Source organism: Anabrus simplex, chromosome 1 (assembly GCF_040414725.1).
Source record: "Anabrus simplex isolate iqAnaSimp1 chromosome 1, ASM4041472v1, whole genome shotgun sequence".
Classification (NCBI taxonomy): domain Eukaryota; kingdom Metazoa; phylum Arthropoda; class Insecta; order Orthoptera; family Tettigoniidae; genus Anabrus; species Anabrus simplex.
This window is the reverse complement of record NC_090265.1, coordinates 986,300,783-986,324,090: the sequence shown is the minus strand read 5'-3', so window position 1 is coordinate 986,324,090 and position 23,308 is coordinate 986,300,783. Positions and strand designations below refer to the sequence as shown.

At 37.5% G+C, this 23,308-nt stretch overlaps 1 protein-coding gene across 29 annotated transcripts in view; it reads right to left on the bottom strand.

Moving 5' to 3' along the window:
- The window catches only part of syd (JNK-interacting protein syd), a 648,626-nt gene that overhangs the window by 195,544 nt on the left and 429,774 nt on the right, over positions 1 to 23,308 (bottom strand). For all 29 annotated transcript variants that reach the window (XM_067136859.2, XM_067136850.2, XM_067136852.2 and 26 more), the window contains 3 exons: positions 15,202 to 15,315; positions 10,208 to 10,367; positions 9,906 to 10,122 (listed from right to left, as the gene is read on the bottom strand). In XM_067136859.2, coding sequence (XP_066992960.2) covers positions 9,906 to 10,122; positions 10,208 to 10,367; positions 15,202 to 15,315 — 491 coding nt within the window. The remainder of the gene's footprint in view (positions 1 to 9,905; positions 10,123 to 10,207; positions 10,368 to 15,201; positions 15,316 to 23,308) is intronic.

Below are 23,308 nucleotides of genomic sequence, written 5' to 3'. Positions count from 1 at the left end.
TATCATCATGTCTCACTTGGATTTTAAATGCTCTTTCATGTTGTTTTTAGTGTTATTTATTCAACACTAATTCATGTAACTTTTAATATATTTTCATTGAAGATAGCTCACAGAGCTGAAACATTTTTGGCTAAAAATCATTCCATCAAAAGATGGATATATGTATTGAATAAAAGGAGCTATCATACACCCTTTACATAAAAAAGGTGACCACAGTGATGTCAACAACTACCGAGGGATATTTCTGCTGTCAGTCTGCATTTGGTCCAGCGATGTTCCAATGCCTTGATCCCATCTCGAAAATGAGATTCCTCCAGGCCTGCAAAATACCTCTCCAATTCGGCTGTCAGTTCTTCCCTTGTAGAAAATCTCCGTCCACCGAGGAAAATTTTCAGCTTGGGGAATAGATGAAAGTCTGATGGTGCCAAATCTGGTGAATTAGGTGGATGTGGCAACAATTTGTACCCCAGTTCATGACGTTTTGCCATGGCAATAACACTTGTGTGCGGCGGAGCATTGTCCTGATGAAAGATGACCTTTTTCCTTGCCAAACCAGGCCTTGTTTCGTGTATCTTTCCCTGTAGTTGGTCTAGGAGGTTTGCATAGTATTGCCCTGTAATTGTTTGGCCAGTAGGAAGATAATCTATCAGCAAAATGCCTTTCGCATCCCAGAAAACTGAGGTCATGACCTTTCTGGCCGAACGCACTGCCTTTGCTTTCTTTGGTGGTGGTGAATCAGCATGTTTCCACTGCTTTGACTGCTGTTTTGTCTCTGGGATATAGTAGTGGACCCAAGTTTCATCTGTAGTCACAAACCGGCGCAAAAAATCTTGTTGGTTGCACTGAAAACGGGCCAGACTTTGTTCGGACATTTCCAATCTGGTGTGTTTATTGTTCAATGTCAAGAGCCGCAGCACCCATCTTGCGGATCATTTTTTCATACTCAATTCTTCGGTTAAAATATAATATACCCATTCAGAAGACATCCCTACAGCTTCAGCAATCTCCCGCACTTTCAGTCGACGATCCTCCATGACCATTTTATGCACTTTTGCGATAAATTCTGGGGTTGTAACACTTTTTGGCCGTCCACTACGCGGATAATCATCCAAGCTCTCCCGACCAAATTTAAACTCGCTGGTCCACTTGGCAACAGTTGAAAATGAAGGAGCAGAGTCTCCCAGTGTGTTCTGAAAGTCGGCATGAATTTCCTTTGCTTTCATACCTTTCTTTACAAAGTATTTAATCACTGCTCGAATCTCAGTTTTTTCCATTGTCACAAATCACTACGCGGGAACAACAACAAAGAGTCGTCACTACCACACTCCTGCAGCTAGAGCACTGATGCGCCACGTGTTCACTCACAAAGGATGTGCGATTATAGCGCAGGAATCTCGTTGCTCTAGCACTGACATCTAGCGGTGATTCCGAGAACTTTTCAAACCGTCCTCGTACTTATGCACAGTGCCTAAAGACAAATTCTGACTTCAGGAGATTCTCGTAGGAAAGTGACAGAACCCAGGCCATTGGTAAACATTGTTATATTATGGTATAGACAGCAAATACACAAGACTACGTACAAAGGACAGGTCTCCACTGGTTACAGACCTTCGAAATAATCACCCAAGGTTTCCACTGTGCGTTGCCAGCGGTGGGGCAGGCGCTGAATATCATTCGCTGCATGTGTATCACTAACGTGTGACACCTCTCTCGAAATGCTGTTACGATATCCTCTTTGTAAGTAAACCGTTGTCCACGTAATGGCTTGTTGACTTTGCTTCCCGCAGCTCTGCACGGCATTGGCATGCATTTATGCTGCGGAGAACTGCTATTTTAATATACGATCATTGCTCCTGCTTGTTGACTTCCATTTTGTGATGTTCTCACTCACACACTGAACTTGGGGGCATGCTTTGACCCATACTATTGTTTACATACACCATCTAGTGGCATCGTACGCAAGTACATACCATCCGTTTCCAAATGCATATCTTAGATTTTCCATGTTGCCTCCTGTTCGCGAGAAAAAAAATAGTTGCCGTGACTTATGACTCGACCTACATATAAACTAAACTCTGAAATCAGTGATGCGCTCTGCCATATCTTGAGGTGTATAAGGTGTATTGCATTCCTACTTAATTTAAGTGTAGAGTATTAAATAAAGCGATCGTTTACTTAGCCTTTATTTCTAATGAGTTAACAACTGCTATAAACCACGTTATTCACGTATTTGTTACGGAAACATGTTCTCCTCTTTCATTTCTAATTTTCTTTATGGAACAGCAGTTGATGGGTATTACTAATCGACTCTGACTTCGTCTTCGGATGTCCACAAGAGAGCTCGCAAGTGCACATAGCAAGAAAACGATACCAAAGGCCACATTTTGGGGCAAATGCTTCAATTTGAATAGCTTTACCGAAATTTGACCAGATGCAAGAAAATATAATCTAACATCAGAAATCAGTGGTGCACTCTGCCATATCTTGAGGTGTATCGCATTCTTACTTAATTTCAGTGTAGAGTATTAAAATTAAGCAAACGTTTACTTAGCCTTTATTTCTAATTAGTTAACAACTGCTATCAACCACGTTATTTACATATTTATTATGAAAACGTGTTCTCCTTTCATTTCTGATATCCCTTACGGAACAGCAGTTGACGAGTATTACGCATCAACTCCAACATCGCCTGATATAGATGTTGATTCCCATAGGGAATCTGAAATATTTGTCCCGAATGAGTAAATTTATAATACCAATATAAATGGTCAGTTACTGGACATTATAACTTTTCCAGCTAACTCATTCCATGACTTATGACTCGACCTACATATAAACTAACCTCTGAAATCAGTGATGCGCTCTGCCATATCTTGAGGTGTATGCGGCGTACTGCATTCCTACTTAATTTAAGTGTAGAGTATTAAAACATCGCCTTTGAATGTCCATGAGAGAGCTCGCAAGTGCGCATAGAGAGAAAATGATACCGTACTGAAGATGATCAATTGCATTTTGTGGCAAATGTTTCAGTATTCATGTTCAAACAGAATCACCTAACCTAACTTAACCATACTATATCGTGAAAAAAAAAAAAAAAAGTTTCAAGTGCTAGTAGAGAAATGATAACCTTCTCTCTATGAATTTACATGATAACAGCCTTTTCAAAATTTAACCAGATGCGAGAAAATATAAAACTAACCTTTGTAATAAATGATGCACTCTGTCATATCTTGATGTGTATCCCATTCTTACTTAATTGCAGTATTTAGCATTAAAATTAAGCGATCGTTCGCTTCAGCCTTTATTTTTTACAAGTTAACAACTGCTATCGGATACGTTCCATACTAGTCCATAGTTTATGTAAGTTTTTAAAAATGTACCGATATTGTCCGCACTCCATTTTATACTAACAGTTGGTTTTGTCTTTACTTCTTCAGATTGTGAATACAATTTGCAACGAATGTAAATACAAAAGTAAATCACAAAAGTAGTTCGTCCCTCGACAGAGTCTAGTGCTCTACTGGCGGCCAGTACCTTTTAAGACACGTCCAATAATTGCTGCCACTAGGTCACATTACCCTGTTACTGGCCCTCTGGCATCCAGTAAACTCAAACATGATTAAGTTTGGTGGCCGCCAGTAGCCAACTGGACATTGAGGCGGAAGAACCCCTGCACACGGGGACAGCAGAGGGATAATGATTGGCGGCCATTACTGGCTAGCACTACTGGCCGCCACTACTGTCCCCGTGTGCAGGGGGCTTTACCCACATTAGATTCCAGAACAACATTATCACTAGCGACCACAGTACGAGTTTGAGAAGCTGAAGATATAGAAATTGGAGTAACACTTTCACTTTCACATGATTCAAAAGGGGTAAACACTTGAACCTCAGAACTTGAAGGCAACTCATTCCCTTCAAGCAAGCCTATGATTGTTATCAAATATCCTAGAAAATTGTGTTAATACAGATTCACACTCCTGCCGCCCATCTACTGGCAAATTGAGAGACAATAAATCCCAAATTCGATCCAGATAATGTTGTAGTTGTGCTTTTACACGTGTTAACTGACCATGTGAGGGCTCAGAAGAACAAAAAGACACAAGAATTGCATTAAATTCCGACAATTTTCTCTAACCACTGCTAAAGACTCACGCATGTCTGTAGTTAACGCAGGAATAGTTACCGGTAAATTAAGAGACTGTTTCAATAATAATAATAGTTATTTGCTTTACGTTCCACTAACTAATCTTTTATGGTTTTGGGAGACGCCGAGGTGCCGGAATTTAGTCCCTAGGAGTTCTTTTACATGCCAGTAAATCTACCGACACGAGGCTGACGTATTTGAGCACCTTCAAATACCACCGGACTGAGCCAGGATCGAACCTGCCAAGTTGGGGTCAGAAGGCCAGCGCCTCAACAGTCTGAGCCACTCAGCCCGACCAGAGACTGTTTCAACAAGCTCGTGTCATCTCTGACATTTCCTGCAGAATTTAATTTATGAATTCAAAGTTTGTAAATTAATTCTTCCTTTCTCATAATTTAATATTTAAGCATTTAAGATTTTTAGGTTAGATAAAATGATTACTGATAATCTCTTTTTCGTCCGCAACCACGCTTTGCTACCTTTATGTAACCGCAACAGATTACACAACACAAGAACAACAGTAATAATAATAATCATAATAAAGTAAATTTAAACTTCATGAGATTTGATAAAGTTAAATGAAACACCCACACACGATAAAGATTTCAGAAACAGCATCGAGATATAAATACCAGGTTAACTACCGTGACAATTAAAAGAAAGGAGATGGGAAGCAGGCTAGAAACCCTACAGGGTCCGTGAGAAGGTAGTGCGTGCGGGGAGAAGGAAATCAATGGTGATCCCTCTTGAATACTTAAATTTAAAAGATAAACGAACCAGGTTAATGTACAAACAAATTAATTAACGAACAGCCAAAATAACATATTACAATGTATGTGCTAGCACACATCCGTTATGAAAAATGTTTCTACCTTGCTTCTTCTTGAAACAATATTTAACTAAAATACGAGCCTATCCTGTTACTTTATGTACAATAAATCGTGACAGTCAATTTACTGTACATTTAAGAAAATAAAATCAATGTGAAAATTATAACATGAAATTAAGGAAGGGGCCTGTTAAAACATTTACTAAAAGGCAATAGTAGTAAAAACAAAATTTAACGTAGAGGCCGGTTAGGTTGCAGCCTTTCCTAAAACACTTCAGTAAGAGGCGCATAGCTTCAAACTGGCATACGTTAAATTGGTACACAGTTACTGGAGGCATCCTCAAAGGAAATAACACATTACACATTATTAAAAAGACGTGAAAACAAAGTGACATTTACATTAGATTAGAATTTTCAAATCAAGAAAAGGGGATTACCTCCGAAGATAAAATTGTTATGACTAGATGAAAGAGCTAAGACATTTTGAAGTAAGAAATTGGCGAATGGAAGACACCATGGGCAAACTCTGACACACAAAAGAAATTAAATTAAGAATTTACATTTAAAAGTTGAAATCCAAAAACAAAGCAAACGGTGCTCATATCGGAGGGCTGGTGGTTCCATCATGGGACAGATGGAGAAGACGTCTGCTCCCTTCACCGGTCACATTTACTAAAAGGCAATAGTAGTAAAGACAAACGAAGTAGAGACGCACTCACTGAGCTGCTGGTCACCGGAAATGGGGCAATCAGGAGCTAACCAATTAGGGCACGGGAATTACACTTGCGGCTCTTACATTCACCAATCAGAAATAGCGTTATTTTGGCCAATACGAGCTCCTAAATTTTTGACGAGGAAAGATCTTTACAACTTCGAGAAATTTCCTTTCTGATGAAACATGAAATCACTAGAAGCATCTTACTAACACTGGCACATGTAGCTACACCCTGACACAAAAGAAAATAAGAAAATGTAGTTACACAGTTATTAACATTACAAAACCTTACACAATAACCAAATTAATTTAGTACAGTTCCAGAATAATTAAATAACACCAAATATCTTATACGCATAATTTCTTCAAGTTACATGAATTATTTATAGAGTTCACATTCCCACATTGAAAGACACTGTCCTTGGGGTACAGAAAATAAAATGATGATAATTATTTTATATCAGAAAATAAAATGATGATAATTATTTTATATAGTATAAAACAAAATTCCAAAAGTTCCTTCTTGGTCCTTATTCAAAATGATAATTTTAAATATCACACTCAGTCAATTTTTCAAGGCAGAACAAAATGAACAGATTTTACAAAATCAAAATGAAGAGGATGACTTTTGTCCTTCAGTAACATTCTTGATGTCTTTTCTTGAGGCTTTCCGAAATAAAATCAAGTGATACATAACATCTTTCGTTATACGATTAAACACAGCCGTTTTAACACTAACATTTATAATAATGCACTTTTAAAAGTTCCATTGAAATTCTTTACCTTAACAAGAAATATAAGTGTCTAAACTGTGCATTTGTTATAATTGTTTCTGATTAGTATATTTAAATATAAAAAGATATGCAGATTAGATTTACAATTAATACATTACTGTAAATCACCAACTGGAACAGAACAGATTGAGGTGGTTTTGACATGTCAAGCAGATAAAAGAAGAAAGACTGCCAAGACAAGCACTGGAAAGGCAGATCTACTACTACTACTACTACTACTACTACTACTACTACTACTACTACTACTACTACTACTACTACTACTACTACTACTACTACTACTACTAAAACAGGAGTTTATGAAAGTTCATTCTTGAATGGTTTATTCAGTATCACTGATTTCATTTTGCAGTTCACTTTCCTCCACAACAGTCTTTCTCTAATGTGTCATTAAGTGCAACTGTATTCTACAGTTTTGAAAACTTAAGCAAAGAAGGAACACAATTTTTTTTTAATTTCAAGCCAAGGTGAGGCAGTTCTTTGAAGTTTAGCTCTTCTTTTAGTGGCTGATCACATCACAATTGAAAACTAACTGGTTGGAAGACAGCCTCATAGGTAGCCAATACTTCAAGTGACCCTGAAATTTGGCACATAAAGGCCATATACTTTTGAATGGAGAATTTAGTGCCTTTTGACTTAGGAAATTTGGGAAGAAAAAGGTTGTAAAGCTGAGCATCAGTCTTGTATAGCTTAAACTAAGATTCCTCTTGGCTTTGTTCTGAACGCATTTTTAAGAGTCTCGTTAAAGTAATCTTTTCTTTCCCTTAATCTGCATGTGTAAACCCGTTCCTTCATTTAACTTCTCATTTTTACCATCATCTCCCTTCTGATAATACACCTTTGTGGAATAACAATACCAAAACCACACACAACAACAACAAGATGACACTCGCTTATTATCGTGTGCATGCAATACCGCCACGTCGAAACGCCTAAGTCAGCCAAGCTGTTCGCCAGAAGAACAATTTGCTAACAAAGCTATTCTGACATATGTAGCTGAGACTTGGGTAATGAGATAGAGAGCCGTGAATAGAATACAGGTAAGTGAAATGAAATTTATGAGAAGCAGGATAGGAGTGACAAGAGGGATAAGATGAGAAATGAGAAGGTTCAAGATATAGTAAAAGAAGAGCCACTACAGAATAGGATAGAGGCATCTAGACTTAGATGGTATGGTCACATGAAGAGAATGACAGAGGAAAGGATACCGAGGAGGATGTCCAAAATGGAGATAACAGGTAAACAGCCAAGAGGAAGACCAAGAGACAGGTGGATAAAAGGAGTGGAAGAGTGTGTATAGAGAAGAGGAGAGGACTGGGCAAGAGTGACTAGGGAGAAGTGGTGGGAAGACAAGAGGAGATGGAGAGGCTTATGTTCCAAGGAGACCCGGCCAACAGCTGGAAACTGCAGATGATGATGATGATGAGCTATATACATATATTTTTTTTTTTTTGCTAGTTGCTTGACGTCGCACCGACACATTTAGGTCTTATGGTGAAGGTATATAATGCTTAGTTCCTGCCATCTAGCGTGGACATACCAAAATAATATTTGGAGACAAGATGAGGAACACATTCAGGATTATAAACGTACTTTTGCCAGGAAAATAACTTTAGTCGACTTAAGTGGTTATTGCACCCATCGCCTCAATTGTTTATAATACTACAATGAAACTAAAAATAAGACATAAAAGGAAGTAAGAGATACAGTATTTAACTAATTTAACCAAAATGATAAGTGGCTGGGATGAAAGACATATACATTTAACCAAAATGATAAGTGGCTGGGATGAAAGACATATACAGTGGAACCTTGGATTGCGAGCATAATTCGTTCCAGCAACATGCTTGTAATCCAAAGCGCTCGTATATCAAAGCAAATTTTTCCATAAGAAACAACTGAAACACGGATGATTCGTCCACAACACAAACACATTTATTCGCATAACATTTCTAAAACAAAACGTAACGTAAAACAAATTAAACTGCACTTTACCTTACAATAGAATCATTGTTGATGTGAGGGAGACGAAAGATGACATGAGAAGTGTTACTGTGTAGCATGAATTTCACTAACAGAAACACTGCTATCCTTTGGCTCACTGGAATTGTTTTCTTTTCGTGCAACTTTAACAAGGAACCTGTCCAATGAATGATGCTTTTGCCTCTTTCTGAGGATTTCACAAAAATGTGTCATTGCATTGTCATGGAACAGATTCATCACTTGCACTGCTACAGCCTTATTCGGGTGGTGTTTTTCTACAAAATTTTGCATCTGAATCTCAGTTGAAGTGAGAGATTTCATTGACTTTTCCTCAACAGGGGCTTTACTTTTAAATCGTCGCTCGCATTAGCACACAGTAACAGGATTAAATTGTCTTTCATGGGCTTGTGACCAAGCATTGAATTCTTTTCTGCTGTAATGTAGGTCCTCTTTGGCATCATTTTCCAAAAAAGTCCCGTTTCATCGCAGTTAAAGACTTGCTGTGGCAGGTAACACTCAGTAACAATGAGCTTCTGAAACTCAGCAGTGAATGCCTCAGCTGCCTTAGCATCCGAACTGGAAGCTTTCCCATCCCCTGCTGGCCTTGAAGCTTTCTTAGACTTCTGTTGACGTACGTGAACTACGTGGTAATTTACTTACAAGGTCGGCGTACAATGCCCTTGCCTTCTCGCCTATTAAATTCTCGGTCACAGGATCGCCTGCTAGTTGCTTATCATTTATCCAAATGAAAAGCAACTTTTCTACATCTTCCTGAACACATAGCCGTTGCTTTGATACTATTTTGACTCCTTTTGCTGCATCTACCCCTTTTATTTCTTCTTTAATATAGTGCAAATCGTTGACGTAGACTTGTTATAAAATCTCGCGATATCAGCCACTCACATTACTCGTTCATGTTTTTCAATCATTTCCTTCTTAACTTCCATCATAATCATCTCCTTCTTCCGACCGAATTCCTTTTTAGCCTTCTTTTCGTTCACTGGGCCCATCATTGCAGAACAGTTATAACACTAATGAAAGATCAAACATATACACTCGTACAGTGTTGACTATGCGAGCGAAGCACGGCAACAAAAGTCCAGCACGGGAGATGATTACACACACTCTCCCAGGAAAGAGAGAGGCAGGGGGAGGGGAAAACAAAGGCACAGGGGAGGGGGAAACATAGGTACACGTGACGCTCATATTGTGGAACCTCACTCGCTTATCAAGTTACAACTTATTTTAAATGTTTGCTCGTCTTGCAAAACACTTGTAGACTAAGTTACTCGCATTCCGAGGTTTCACTGTATTAGAACACGTAGGAAAACAATGTAAGCAGTAACAAAACAAAGTAGGATAACCAACCAACAGGACAAGTTCAAACAGACATTGCAATTAACAGTGGTAAAAGATAAGAATATTTAAGGTTCTAACCTCAACAGCCAGAGTTCGGGGATGAAGAACGTGGATTTTATTTCGGTATCCACACCAAACTTTTCCATATACAGCCACCATGTTACGAAGTGAAAATGGAGGATGACCTATAACAACTAGATAGTAGCTACTTAAGTCCCACTGGCCATCAGATCCTCGCTGGAAGATTGCCACAGTACCATCTGCTAGAGCTGCCAACACTCGGCCTTGAACATGCCTGCAAGATTCATATATTACATCTTTAATGAGTGTGAGAGTAAGCAGAATAAAATAATGTGAAATGGTATAGATTTAGTACTTACACAATGCTCAACACAGAGTCCTTGAGCCTAACAGAATGAAGACATCGTCGCCATTGGGCAACAGCTGAATGAACATAAATGTTACCATGTTGAGAACCGAGCCACATGGTGGGTAACACGCTGCTCATTTTCTCTAGATCTTCAAACACATGCTCATTTTCTGAAACATCATAATTATAAACACAAATAGGAGAAAGATACTCAATGAGACAAATACACATTTTTTTCATGATGTAATTAATGAACTTTGCCATCATGTTTAGTATCAATCAATCAATCAATCAATCAATCAATCAATCAATCAATCAATCAATCAATCAATCAATCAATCAATCAATCAATCAATCAATCAATCAATCAATCATCAACACTGATCTATACTTGGGACTGTCACCCAGATGGCAGATTATCTATCAATTGTTCACATAGTATTTTCTTAAATGATTTCAAACAAGTTGGAAATTTAAACATTTCCCTTGGTAAATTATTCCAGATAATAATTATTCCAGCTAAGATACGAACATTTTGTGCTAACTTACAATAAAAGATACTTGGGTTTCCACATGAATATCCTTGGTATCACACAAACACTTAAGCCGACATACAGACATTCAAGGGTACTGTTCAATGTTTACACATGCTGGATCCTATGAAATCATCACCTAATGACATACTAAATGATATTAACCGTTTCAGCTGTTGCTTGCCAATGTCTAGTTTCATTCTGTAGAAGTACTCTACAGTATTTCATACAGTCCAAAAGGTAGAATTTTTTTTTTTTTTTTTTGCTATTTCCTTCACGTCGCACCGACACAGATATGTCTTATGGCGACGATGGTTTAGGAAAGGCCTAGGAATTGGAAGGAAGCGGCCGTGGCCTTAATTAAGGTACAGCCCCGGCATTTGCCTGGTGTGAAAATGGGAAACCACGGAAAACCATCTTCAGGACTGCCGACAGTGGGGCTCAAGCGATCGAGGAGGCCAAAGAACAGGTCGATGTCATCTTATCCATCAATTTCTCATACAGCAATACAGCTGAATGTCAGACTGTATGTGATGGGGTTCTGCTATGCTGCAGGCTTCATCTTACTGTTGAGGCACATTTTCTAGTGACAATGGCAGTAATCTAATTTTTCAAATACTACTGTATGTGCAAGATTGTTTTATGAAATGTCCCTTAAGAAAGTGTGTATAAATCAGATAATTATCAATTACCCCACTCATTTATAGAAAATATGTTAACTACTGATCTGTACAGTTCTGGGATTCTAATAAGCCTAAGATTGAGAATTTTGTGAGTTTTTAATACTATTGAGGCTGAATGTAGCTAATTAGAAAACAGAAAGTGAGGATGAACACTAACTGATTTGGTAGGTTTGATTGTTCTGGACATTCTAGCTACACAAGAGGTCAAATTTAGATGAACAGAATTATGAATGTTGTCTTTTTAGTTTATGTAGTCTCTCTCAAGTAATGACACATTTTCAAATGTCAAATACTGAAGTACAATGTATTGTGAACAAGAGCTCCACTTCCATAGTATATTTCTTAGATGAATATCACATCTAAGAATTCCTCATTTGAATATGCTGTCATATTTGATGATATTGCAGTCTTTTACGACGTTACTATGCATAATCTATAACAGGGACATACAAAACATGGTGGCACACTGAATGGATCATACTGGCTCAGAACTTGCTTGCATGTTTACAATATTCCATCGATACAAGCAGAAAGGAAGGCTTGTTGTTTAATGGGGCCTAACATCTAATAATAACTGAGAATGTGAGTGAGGCAAGTGTCAGTCTTTACAACATGAATTTACTAAAATGAATGAATGAATGATCCACGGATACATTACGAGTTAATTACATGATAGATAGCAATTTTTCGTTATGAGTTACATACAAAAAAAGGTCCATGCATCGGGTACAGAGTCATACTGATTAAAACTGTCAACATTTTTGTTTAGCATAGCCTACCAAACAGGCTGGTGACATTTCTCCCTTTACATCATGAACATCCAGTCCATTCAAGCACAGAAAGAGAAAATGAAAAATTATAACAAACAAACCTGCAAAATAGATTTCCTTCCTCCACTACAACCAATAACAAGAGACTTGATAGCAAAACAAACATTATATACTTCTCAGAACAATATGGAAAATTTGTACTTCATGTGGCAGAAAATTTGAACAAAAGTGTCCATCAAATGTTTATGGGAGGTAAGTGTGAGTGAAAAGTCAGGACTGATTTGAAATAAATGAAGCCAGAAAAGCGACTAGCCCAAACTTAACAGCAGAGCTGTGGTACTCACAAAGGTGGGATGCAGCAAGCTCATTAACATTGCAGTTCAACCAAATTATTAAAGAGGGAGAAATGCTGATTGACATGATCAACATCCTAATCTTTATAAAAAAAAAAAAAAAGAGAGAGAGAGAGGGGGAGGTAAGTTCTGCTGAATGTGCTAACTACTGTCCAATCTTCTAAGACATACAATGAAGTCATTCAAAAGCAATTTGGACAAATGGTGTTGAAAGATCATCAAAATAAAGAATCAATCTAAACTTGCGAAGACTTGTATGAAAATTAATGGAATCAATGTTGCAAGAATCCTAATAGAGAAGCAACATGAGAAGAACAAACCTCTCCATTTTGCTTTCTAGGTCCTCAACAAAGCAATCAAACATGTGACACATGACCTGATTTGGCTAGCACTTTGACAACATGACATTCCTGAGTATCAATGTTGGTTGGTGCAGCTGCTTTATACAGTGCGAAGAAGGTACATACAAGTTGCTACAGGGGTGCGCAATAATCATGAAACCGCAGTTGGCATTCACTAGGTCTTGTCTTGATCCTATCTCTACTTCTGTTCGTCATTATGATAGGTAATGTTATTGCAGATCAACATCCATTGATGCCCTGGCCCATTAACCACGTCATGCTACACTCTGGAAACAAAATTGACCTCCAATGTCAGTTCCAAGACTGGAAAAATTAATTGGTGCAGTACTAGCAGTAATGATTCAAGGAAAAGAAAACCAAATATATGACATCAGAAACACAAAAAATCTGAACAAATCAAAGTTGATGATGCAGACCTGCCATACAAGATGTTTAAATATCTTAGATCTATGACTGTTGACAATGGTCAACTTGTAATTAATTTCACCTGCGACTGATGGATGAAGGAAACCTGAAATCTAAGAATTATTGCACCATCATCCATGCTGTTGCACTCGACTTCTATTTTGACTTGGCATTTCCTCAAAGGTGCAGGTTCTGCTCTTTGGATCAACAAGCACCAATCTGGGCCCAATGTTTGGGAGGCCAGATTCTGCCAATCACAAGCAAACACAAAGTGTGAGTGTTTGAGGAGTAACGCCTCTTTAACGAACCTTGGTCCAGATGACCAGGCTGGTGGTATCTTACGAGGGCCCCTTGCTGGGGTACGGTGAAGACTTCAACCCAACTATGTTGGAAAAGGTGCACTTTGGTACAGTGTAGATGGTGGAAGAGTTAGCCCAATATGCTGTATTAATAAGAGTAAAAGATATCTACCCTAAGTTAAGGGCAGATATCAGTTTTTTTTTTTTTTTTTTTTTTTTTTTTTTTTTTTTTTTTTTGCTAGGGGCTTTACGTTGCACCGACACAGATAGGTCTTATGGCGACGATGGGATAGGAAAGGCCTAGGAGTTGGAAGGAAGCGGCCGTGGCCTTAATTAAGGTACAGCCCCAGCATTTGCCTGGTGTGAAAATGGGAAACCACGGAAAACCATCTTCAGGGCTGCCGATAGTGGGATTCGAACCTACTATCTCCCGGATGCAAGCTCACAGCCACGCGCCTCTACGCGCACGGCCAACTCGCCCGGTAATATCAGTTTCAAGTAGCATCTGATCCATAGTGGACAGCAACAAAAGGTGCTTCTTCTCCACGTCAGGAGTGGCCTACTCTATAATGGACATCAGGCTCGAGCCACAAGCTGGTCTCCCGATATCTGCTTCAACAATAATATGGTTCAATTTGTCAAGAAGAATGTCCTATTGCACTCTATTATATCAACTGTCAGCCAACTACAAAAGAGACAGACTAAATATCATGAGAACAATGATACTGAGATGATCAGCCAGCATTACTAGGTTGGTTGTGTTTCCAACATAGACAAGGCAATGTTTTGATGTGGTGTTGATCCAGAAGAAATTTCCAAAAGTTGACTATGATGGTTTGGAATGTGCTGCGAGCAGAAGCAGATATAATTGCAAAGATGGGTTTCATGCTAGAAACTGAAAGGAAGGGACCCTACGGATGAGCTACTGTACACAACAATGGGGTGATATACTACATAATATCCTAAAAAGAGTAAAAATACACCCTTACATGGCCCACAATTGAACAAAATAGAAAAATGAAAAAACAAGATCAAAATGGGCGACTTGATTCAGAATAACACTAAACAATGTGACCTGTAATAAAACAAGATAATGGGTGAGCGTTGTTGGAAACACAGTAACATGGTGAGGAACCAAATTTTCCTGACACAGCTGCATATGATATAGATGTTGATTCCCATAGGGAACCTGAAATATTTGTCCCAAATGAGTAAATTTAAATACCAATGTAGTTGGTCCATTATTGGACATTATAAATTTTCCAGCTAACACATTCCTGGTTGCCAGAGTTTGAATGAGTTTGCAGAAAAATTTATTATGTCCAATAACGGACCAACTACTTCGGTATTACAGCTGCATATGACGAAAATAATGATGATGATTTCTGTTTACGGGTAGTAATGAACCTTAATAATTATCAATGGCATAACAAATTTGAAAAATTGAATTAATTTTCATTTATGTCTCTAACAGAACTACCAGCATACACAAATTTCATTACTTATTTTTCTTTATATGCTGTATTTAGGAACACTACAATAATATTATACACAAAAAAGAAATAATACACTTGAAAGAACTATGGAATATAGACTAACCTTTGGGTAATTCAGAAACACCATCTTTCACAATGCCAGTTACTTCCTTCACTAACCGGCGAGTTGGAGTGCTTTCTACACTTTCACCCTCCGATTCAGATGTTAGTATAGAGTCTACAAATATTAAGAGATAACAATCAGAAAGAAGTAAAAGAGTTAAGGAATAGTTATTGTACTATATCTTGAGTTAGGAATTTGAATAATATATGTAAACCTTCACAGCTAACAAATCAACCACACTGAAAATTAGGAAAACAAAGCGATTAAAAAACATTAATTTCAGTTTACTAAGTTTAGAAGCTGAGATTTTGCTTGAACAAGATATTAAACAGTAACATAATATACAGGCTATGAAGATATTAAAAATTATGAAATATGAGCTAGTAAAGAACCATCACCCCAAGGAAATTACTTATATGACTATTTACCTCGTATAATTTACCACAGGCCCTACAATAATAATAATATTAATAATAATAATATACACGAGTGAAACACTGGATCTCCACAGGAAAACAGTACTTGAAGACATCCTGAAAGAGGAACGTAAAATCATCAGAAAAATTCTCGGCCCAAAACTGACTGACGAAGGATATAGACTGCAATCTCGTACAAAAACCGAGGAGCTCTCAAACCTTGCGGCAGACATCAGAAAAAGACGCCTGAAATTTTACGGACACATCAAACGCCTTCCAGAAAACAGACTGACAAGAATCTTACTTGAGGCAAGAGAAAACATCAAAACAAATACGTGGACAACGGAAATCTGCCAAGACCTGGAAAAATCAGGAATTAAAGTGGCCGACATTGCTGACCGAGCCTGCTACAGAACGAAAATCGACAAGTGGGAAGTAGAGTCAGAGAGAAACCACAAGAAGAAGACAGGAGCTAAGTGGACAGAAGCATGCAGAACCACGATGAGAGAAAAATTGAAGGCTGCCTGGCAAAGAAGGAAATGCACAACTTCTAAGTGAGCTTTGCGTTTTCTGGTCTTTATTTGCATCTAATGATAATAATAATAATAATAATAATAATAATAACAACAACAACAACAACAATAATATAATAATAATAATATTATAATAATGTTATTGGCTTTACGTCCCACTAACTACTTTTACAGATTTTGGCGACACAGAGGTGCTGGATTTTAGTCCCGCAGGAGTTCTTTTACTTGCCAATGCATCTACCGACACGAGGCTGATGTGTCAGCACCTTCAAATACCACCAGAGTGAGCCAGGACTGAACCTGCCAAGTTGGGGCCAGAAGGTCAATGCCTCAACCATCTGAGCCACTCAGCCTGACCACTACAGTTTTACCTCTATAGTGAACACAGGAACATGGCTTTCAATTTCAAAGGAATCTTTTGCAGTGGCTGGGATAGAAACTGCAACTGCCTTTGTGAAGCAGCAAAAAAAATCATTGTGTTATCACAACTTTCTTAAATACATTCAAGTTAAAAAAAAAAAGATCCACAATTAGCTAAACTTCAGTACATTTGCCTGGCCGGGTTATCCTGCTACAGTATGGAGTGAATCTTGGGGAGCAGTAAATAACTCAATACCCTAAAGGGATTGATTGGGTTTGGGAGGATGAGTTGCTTTCCATGAGGTGATGGCCCTCTGGGTGGAGGAAATGCCTCAAATCCATAAAGCAGGATTTGGTTTCAATGATATAAGTGGCTGCAGTTCCTATGCTTGGCAGCAGCAGTTTGAGAGAATGGTAAACCATTCCTCTATCTTCAAGAAAACTGCATGGAGAAAATAATAATAATAATAATAATAATAATAATAATAATAATAATAATAATAATAATAATAATATCAAATTTAAAATATAAAAATTATATATTTTTTTTTCAAATTGCTCAAATTGCTTAACGCCGCAACGACACAGATAAGTCTTACGGCGACGATGGGACAGAAAAGGGCTAGAAGTGGGAAGGAAGCGGCTGTGGTCTTATTTAAGGTACAGCCCCAGCATTTGCCTGGTGTTAAAATGGGAAACCATCTTCAAAGCTGCCGACAGTGGGGCTCGAACCCACTGTCTCCCAAATACTGGATACTGACCGCACTTAAGCGACTGCAGCTATCAAACTCATTATTATTATTATTATTATTATTATTATTATTATTATTATTATTATTATTATTATTATTATTATTTTGTTCATTTATTATCCCGTAACTGCAAAATTTTAACACATATTATTTACAGAAGAATGGAAAGACAAGTTGAAACCAAGTTGGGAGATCAATTTGGCTTCAGAAGAAATGTGGTGATGATAATGATGATGATGCTTGTTTTAAAGGGGCCTAACACCTAGGTCATCGGCCCTAGAAGAAATGTAGGAACATTCAAAGCAATCCAGACTTTACATCTGATCTTATAAGACCGAATAAAGAAGGACAGGCCCACGTATGTGGCACTCGTAGATCTAGAAAAAGCATTCGATAATGCTGATTGGACCAAACAATTTGAGATTCTGAAGGTGAACTGATTATTTTCACCATGTTGGTTATTCCTGTCCGTATTGACTTTTATTCAAATTTCTATAAAATACTTTCCCGTACATGTTTCGAGAGCCAATTACTCTCTTCTTCAGTGGTGCCAAAACATCAATAATCTTTGGACTTGGTACATTGTAACAGATATACTTATTAACAAAACAGTTATATATATAAATCTTGAAATTGTTAAAGTATGTCTTTGTGTTTCATCTTACTTACTTACTATGTCAATTTATTACAGACTTTAAAGACTGTAGTGATAAGAATTGAGGGCTTTGAAGAAAGCAGCAATCCAGAAAGGAGTGAGGTAGGGATGCAGTTTGTCTTCCCTCCTTTTCAATGTTCATATCGAACAGGTGGTAAAGGAAATCGAAGAGGACTTTGGAAAGGGAATCACAATCCAAGGAGAGGAAATCAAAACCCTGAGATGATACTGTTACTTCATCCGAGACTGCAGAAGATCAGGAGAAATTGCTGAATGGTATGGACAAAATCTTAGAGAAGGAGTACACGATGAAAATAAATAAGTCCAAAACGAAAGTGATGGAGTGCAATTGAATGAAGTCAGCTGATGCAGAAAATATTAGATTAGGAAATTAAGTCTTAAAGGAAGTAGATGAATTAGTTACTTGGGCAGTAAAATAAGTAACGATGGTAGAAGTAAGGACGGAATACAATGCAGGCTAGCACAAGCAAGGAAGGCCTTTCTTTTAAAAAAAAATATTCTCTTCGAATATTGATATAGGAATCGGAAAGATATTTCTCCAGAAAAGTACAAAGTGACTAGGGAGAAGATTAGAATTCAATAAGAAGAAGAATTTAGGTTAAAAACATTTCTTCAAGATCACAACACCAATTTTTAGTATTAAAATAATAATGATTTTAATTACACCTTTATGACTTAAATAGATACTAAAGGCATTTTTAGCTTAATAAGAAAGTAGTTTTTAACTTATTTTAAATTAATTGTAACAACCGTCCCTTACCCGCTGCAACCTCCCCCCTTTCCCCAAACCCATACGGCCTCTACTAACATCAGTTTTAAAATCAACAAAGATTTGATTATGAGCTTGCTTTAATGTTTTTTTATCTATGCTTTAGTGTATGCCGCTGATGATGATCGCAAAGCGATCGAAACATGTACTGTTATTTTTATGATATTATAAATTTCCCAAGGCAAAATAAAATTTTTTAAAAAGGTATCGATTAGGTGGAAAATATTTTCTTACGAAACCATTAGATTATATCATCGATACAGCTATGAAGTGGATAGTTTGTAATTCTTTGAGTTCTTCGGACTGGGCCTGAATCAAGGAAATTAACTGTTCAAACATCGGCACAGTCATCTGGTCGTTCTTCATTTTCGAGTCAAATATCGTACAATTTATCGTTCTCAATGCGATTTTATTTTGGTGTAAATGAATATCACACTAGATATGTTCACTTCCTTGTATAAAACCACTTTGGAAGATAGGAAAACTTAAAAGGGTTCACCTTTTCAATACAAAAATGTTATAGTTTATTTATAACATATATTTGCACTTGGAACTAGTTTCGACGCTGTTTGGCGTCATCATCAGCCAAAATGTGGGAAATAGGCTAGCATGTAGACATTTATATTACACAAGGCGTTACATTAAACAATACACATCTTACAAGGAGATAAAAACAGGGACGAATATAGAAACAAATGAATCGTTGAGAAAGCAAAAGTCATACATATTAAAAATAACCTTAACCATACATCTTGCAGTGCGAAAATATTCGCCTTGAATGATTCCTGAATACAAAACACACACGCACACATTTCTGAAGAGCCAGCAGGCAGGAAAAAGTAAAGTGAAACCTTAAGAGTTCTTCTGAGAAGAGTTCATAATTTTTTCTATGTTCCGATTAACTAATGAAGTCTCCCTTGAGTTCCTGATAAACATACACAATAGGAAATTCTCCTTCACTCTCAACAATAGCTATAAAGACCAACGGTAAATTTCATTTTAAATATTGTGCAGAGACGTGAAAGCATGATCTTGAACATGATATAACTTCTTCATTTAACCCAATTTTTTACACAAGGTGTTACATTAAACAATACACATCTTACGAGGAGATAAAAACAGGGACGAATGTAGAAACAAATGCATCGTTGAGAAAGCAAAAGTTACACATACATACATACATCCATGTGTGTGTAACTTTTGCTTTCTCAACGATGCATTTGTTTCTACATTCGTCCCTGTTTTTATCTCCTCGTAAGATGTGTATTGTTTAATGTAACACCTTGTGTAAAAAATTGGGTTAAATGAAGAAGTTATATCATGTTCAAGATCATGCTTTCACGTCTCTGCACAATATTTAAAATGAAATTTACCGTTGGTCTTTATAGCTATTGTTGAGAGTGAAGGAGAATTTCCTATTGTGTATGTTTATCAGGAACTCAAGGGAGACTTCATTAGTTAGTCGGAACATAGAAAAAATTATGAACTCTTCTCAGAAGAACTCTTAAGGTTTCACTTTACTTTTTCCTGCCTGCTGGCTCTTCAGAAATGTGTGCGTGTGTGTTTTGTATTCAGGAATCATTCAAGGCGAATATTTTCGCACTGCAAGATGTATGGTTAAGGTTATTTTTAATATGTATGACTTTTGCTTTCTCAACGATTCATTTGTTTCTATATTCGTCCCTGTTTTTATCTCCTTGTAAGATGTGTATTGTTTAATGTAACGCCTTGTGTAATATAAATGTCTACATGCTAGCCTATTTCCCACATTTTGGCTGATGATGACGCCAAACAGCGTCGAAACTAGTTCCAAGTGCAAATATATGTTATAAATAAACTATAACATTTTTGTATTGAAAAGGTGAACCCTTTTAAGTTTTCCTATCTTCCATTCTCAGTTCAATACGGACAAAAATGAAATTCTTAGATTTAAATTTAAATAAAACCACTTTGTCGCTGCTGAGTCTATTCGTTAACACCAAACAGTTATACACAATTCACAACACTACAAAACTAGTAATGGAAACACACTGAAGCAATTTACTGCTGATTCTATAAAGTACAGATAGTAACAAGTCCACAGAGATAATTCACTTTACCATCACAAGACAAAACTGACTACACTCTCACTCAAGTCGATTCTGACAAGTTCAGATACCAAACAACTCTTCAACTCACTGTAACACTAACTTTAACCCACACTCTACATTCTCTTACTCCTGCTCTCACCCTAGCCACTCAGCCTGTCAGCTCGATATATATACCGTTTGACAAACAGTCTAGAAATATCGAATTCCGGAAATGTCCTCGGAACACTGTAAATGGAACACATCTGAACATACAAGGAACAATCGATCGACCAGCCTCTCAATTGGAGTATATCAAACTCGAATATTCGATTACATATACACAACCACAGTGACAAAATCTACAAAATTCCTCATGTTCCTACATGTACCTGGATAATAAAACATTACAGTAAGTTTCCAGAAACCTCCAAGTGTATCAGGATGATAGTGGATTATACCCAATATACGAATACTACAGAGTTTTCTACAGTTTTGACTACACAGATTTTGAGTTTAGATGTATTCGCAATAGGTATTTGAGGTTATACAAATTTACAATACACCTGGCACTAAATAAAAGGTAATTAAAATATATTAAACATAATAATATTGAAGATTTTACAAGAGTTAGGTTATGTGTAGGAAGGTATATATACGACAAGCAGTCTTTCGAAAGTTGCAAGGGTGGCAGTCTAGATGATTGACTGATATGGCCTTGTAATAATACTCAACATGGCTTAGCTGTATTGATACTGCTACACAGCTGAAAGCAATAAGAAACTACAGCTGTAACTATCTCCTGAGGACATGCAGCTCTCTCTGTATGGATGATGTACTGATGATGGCTTTCTCCCAGGTAAAATATTGCGGAGGTAATATAGTCCCCCATTCGGATCTCTGGGCGGGGACTGCACGAGAGGGGGCAATCATCAGGAAGATGGATACTGACATTCTGCGAGTCAGAGCATGGAATGTTAGAAGTTTGAATCGTTGTGGTAAGTTAGAGAATCTGAAAAGGAGACAGATAGACTAAAGGTAGATGCTGTTGGTTTAAGTGAAGTACGTTGGCAGGAAGAGCAGAATTTTTTAAAATAGGCAACTACAGAATTATCAACACAAAATCAAATGTGAGAAATGCAGGAGTAGGTTTAATAATGACCAGCAAATGTACCCGTGCTTCGCTACGGTATTTAACATTGTATTCGAATATCGAAGTAAATAGTGTACATGCAGTAAATAAGATTGTTTTAAAAATTGCATGTCTCTTAGCGTTATCCGAGAAAGAGCATGGGGATGTCCCCATACGTTGTTTCCAATGTAAAGTGTTTGTTATGGATTTGTGATATAATGGCAGGCTCACTTGCCTACTGCCATTCACAATCAAGTTGGGAACTTTACATTATAATTGCAGGCCCCATTGCCTACTGCGTGGTCACAATCAATTTGGGAGTGTTCGTTACAATGGCAGGCCCCATTTCCTACTTCCAAACAGATTACAGTCGAGGAGATTTTATTATAATGGCAGGCAACTTCCCTACCACCAGTCAAAATTGAGTTGTGCCGTTATCATTATAATGTCAGGCCCATTTTCCTACTGCCAGCTAGCTTACTGCCAGTCACACCAAGTTGGTGAGTTTCCATCAAAATAGCAGGCCACTATGCCTAATGCCAGTCACATTTTAGATGAGGACATTTGTTTATAATGGCGGGCACCCTTGCCTACTGCCAAACACAATCGGGTAGGGGAGTTTTGTAACTGCATGCTCCCTTGCCTTCTGCAAGTCAATTCGAGAAGTGAACTATTCATTACAATGGTAGGCCTCCCTTACTAATGACAGTTACACAGGAGTTGGAGAAGGACCCCTTTCCTACGGCCAGTCAAAGTCGGTGTGGGGAGTACTGATTACAATAGCAGACACACCCCTTCTCGATTGCTACAAATTGACATCAGTGAATATATATAGATCGACATACGAAAGTATATGCATGTTTACAATATTGCAGACCTTCATTTACAGATTAACTGCTGTGACACGTACGTCATATCGACAAAGGATTATACCATAAGACACCGGATTTAGTGGCCTAAGTGGCTGGTCCTATGATATCTCATCTATTCTTGCGTCAGATTGAGTTAGAAACGTGGAACAGGGTAAAGTTTTTGTAAGATTATCTCACACTGCATTACTTTTCGGATAATTATGTGAAAGCTACATACATAGCATTTGGCTCACATATGGTTACTGGGTGGCCCAGTTTTCATGAAGAGTTTGATGATTCTGTATTTCATATAAGTAACTGAAAGTATGAATTATGCATGTGAAAAGTCCAAATTTACTTAACATCGATTAATAGAGAAAAATCAAACGTAAAAGGGATACAGATATGGCAAAAAGTCATAAGACCAAGGTTGTAGATCATTCCAAATTGAACGGAGATTGTGCAATCCGTTATGTGATAGGAATTTCCGAAGGTCTGCACCATCATTAAAATTGCCTGCATATTTCGATATTCTTCGGGGATAAAAAGTGA